This window comes from Limulus polyphemus, unplaced genomic scaffold (genome assembly GCF_000517525.1).
Source record: "Limulus polyphemus unplaced genomic scaffold, Limulus_polyphemus-2.1.2 Scaffold4705, whole genome shotgun sequence".
Taxonomy (NCBI): Eukaryota; Metazoa; Arthropoda; class Merostomata; order Xiphosura; family Limulidae; genus Limulus; species Limulus polyphemus.
Window position 1 is genome coordinate 42,561 of NW_013670315.1, and position 3,190 is coordinate 45,750.

General features: G+C 34.5%; 1 protein-coding gene across 1 annotated transcript in view; it reads right to left on the minus strand.

The window, feature by feature from the left end:
• The window catches only part of LOC106471570 (T-complex protein 1 subunit beta-like), a 49,004-nt gene that overhangs the window by 31,325 nt on the left and 14,489 nt on the right, over positions 1–3,190 (minus strand). Inside the window, exon 9 of the mRNA XM_013932172.2 lies at positions 935–1,034. Within this exon, the coding sequence (XP_013787626.2) occupies positions 935–1,034 (100 nt within the window). The remainder of the gene's footprint in view (positions 1–934; positions 1,035–3,190) is intronic.

Consider the following 3,190-nt stretch of genomic DNA (forward strand, 5'->3'; position numbering starts at 1 on the left):
AAGCTTTGCGACAGGTAAAGTGATCGTTATTAAAGCTTTGCGACAGGTAAAGTGATCGTTATTAAAGCTTTGCGACAGCTAAAGGGATCGTTATTAAAGCTTTGCGACAGCTAAAGGGATCGTTATTAGAGCTTTGCGACAGGTAAAGTGATCGTTATTAAAGCTTTGCGACAGCTAAAGGGATCGTTATTAGAGCTTTGTGACAGGTAAAGTGATCGTTATTAGAGCTTTGCGACAGGTAGTGATCATTATTAAAGCTTTGCGACAGGTAAAGTGATCGTTATTAAAGCTTTGCGACAGGTAAAGTGATCGTTATTAAAGCTTTGCGACAGGAGTGAGATAAGAAGGAAAGGCAGCATGTCAACACTAACTTGTAGGCTACTCTAATCTAACAGTGAGATAAGAACGAAAGGCAGTATGTCAACACTGTCAACTTGTAGGCTACTCTAATCAAATAGTGAGATACGAACAACATTAATGATACAATGAGAAAACCAACTCATCACATCTAAACACAAGAAAAAAAAAACACTGTAAATCACCACTAATATTTTTTTATAATTAGTACCACAGAATAATATAAACGTTAGGAATAACTCCAGGATGTATTCATTAAACACAAGCTTTATAACCAATTTATCAATTTGTAAGCTGAGAGGTAAATTGAATATGAAAGTTACATTTAACAGAATAACTTAAAACATTTAACAATGTGCGATAAAAAAAGGAGAACACTGTCCAATAGATGGTGCCTTATATCTAATAACAATAACTGACCAAGACCTCATAAGTTACCCTGATAGCTTTCACTCAATAACCACAATGTGGAGTTAGCCTCAAAGTTTGAGTTTTTTTTACAAAAATAAAATAATTACTATAAAAACTGAGAACCTTTGAGATATGCTGAACATTCATCAACATTAAATCATCTTACCAATTCCGTACGTATTCTTTCCTTCAGCGTGGGCTGCACGAAGCTCAGATATCAGCTGTGCACTATCGTAACCAGCATTATCGGCAATTATTGTAGCCATCTGTGGGGGTAAATCACACACATTTAACATTAAACTTTTATATACAAGATCCTTTTTATTGTATTTTCTGTAAACGTTTTGCTTCATTACAAATAAAATATATATTTACTGGTTCATAACAAAACTTGAAATAACATATACACATCTTCAAATATTGTATTAACAGAATAAAATATCTTTGATATCTTAATTGGAAAGCTATTATTTTTATACACGTGATATTTCATGGTGAATATTACGATTTTAATAGTTGTTTTTATCTACTTAACAGCCAACTTTGTAAAAATACCCCACTAAGTTAAAAGTGTGACCGCAGTTCACATTTTGAGAATTAAATACGAGGTGATGAAATGAAGTGTTCCCAATAATGATCACTTTACCTGTCGCAAAGCTTTAATAACGATCCCTTTACCTGTCGCAAAGCTTTAATAACGATCACTACATATTTGATTAGAGTAGCCTACAAGTTGACATAATGTCTTTCCTTCTTATCTCACGGGCCCAGCATGGCCAGGTGGTTAGGGCGCTCGACTCACAATCTGAGGGTCGCGGGTTCAAATCCCCGTCACACCAAACATGCTCGCACTTTCAGCCGTGGGGGCATTATAATGTGACAGTCAATCCCACTTTTAGTTGGTAAAAGAGTAGCCCAAGAGTTGGCGGTGGGTGGTGATGACTAGCTGCCTTCCCTCTAGTCTTACACTGCTAAATTAGGGATGGCTAGTGCAGATAGCCCTCTTGTAGCTTTGTACGAAATTCAAAAACAATTTTTTTAAAAGATGTAATTCTATAACCAACGTCCAGATATTCACTTGTATGTTTTTAAGTTAACACATTAACCAGACAATTATTTGTAGTAGTTTCGGCCTATGTCACATGGAAGAAATTATTTATTTTATACAAAATATGTGTCCTCTTTCTAGCTGTACTCCAGCTTTATTTTATTAGGCTTAAGATGTATCTTTTATAGGATTAATTGAATCCTGTGTAGGATCATAAGGATATGTATCCTGTAGGAACTATTGAGTTGTGTGCAGCTTGTAATATTTACTGAATCCTGAGCAACGTCTTGTACAAGATCCTGGTGTGAGTGTTTTAGATCTTATAAAGGATTCTGTCCAGGATTTCAGTCAGCAAAGAAATACAATATGTATTAAACATGTACAACATTACAGAAAGTAGTAATCCAGGCAACACAATCTTGTTCACACACTACATGGCACAGCAGTGAGTGTAAGTAATTAAAACCTGTGGTGATGTTGTTCATAACCAGACAATGACCAGAAGATACTGTGACTCAGAATGACTTTATTTTATATGGTTTAAAACAGCTTCAGATGGTCAGTGAAAAGAAAAAATGATATACAAATCAAAATAAGGTAAACTCTGGTTTCAAAGCAACACATATTTAAGTTATTATAGAAAAAAACTGGAAACTTCCGTCCTTTTAAAGATTAAGCAACAGTACATATTTTAAGAATTTTCTATTACTACAAATGAGTAGTAAATTAATAGCCCACGTCTGGAGTTCTTTTGCGAGGAGCTGCTTTAATAATGTCATCAACACGAAGAATCATCTCTGCTGCTTCCGAAGCACTCAGCAACACTTGACGTTTGACAGCGTACGATTCTGTGATACCTAATTTCTCGACATCGGCTACAACTCCTTTTTCCATATCTGTCAAAAACATAGATTGTTTTAACCGTTAAGTTCAACCACTCTCTAAGACCAACTATTCTGTACACTATGAAATTAAGTTATATATATAAAATATAAAACCAGAAGTTATTGATTTGTTACATGTTTGTAACTGCAATAATGTTTTAAAAACACCCAACATTACAATGTTGCACTTATTCAGACTTGGAATCAGTATCTCATGCTTTTCAAACCACAACAAGATGTCAGAAAGTTGATGTTTTTGAACGATTTTACACAAAGATACTTGAGGAAAGGCAGCATGTCAACACTGTCAACTTGTAGGCTACTCTAATTGAATAGTGAGATAAGAAGGTAAATTATAAAATAGATACTATTAGGGTGCTAAACTCCGAAGAAGCTGGAATCTTATTGTTAATATTAGGAGGGTTTTTTTTAATTATAAATTCATTTGGCTAACGACATCCAAGAGGCCTATCAAAATACAATTGTTGAT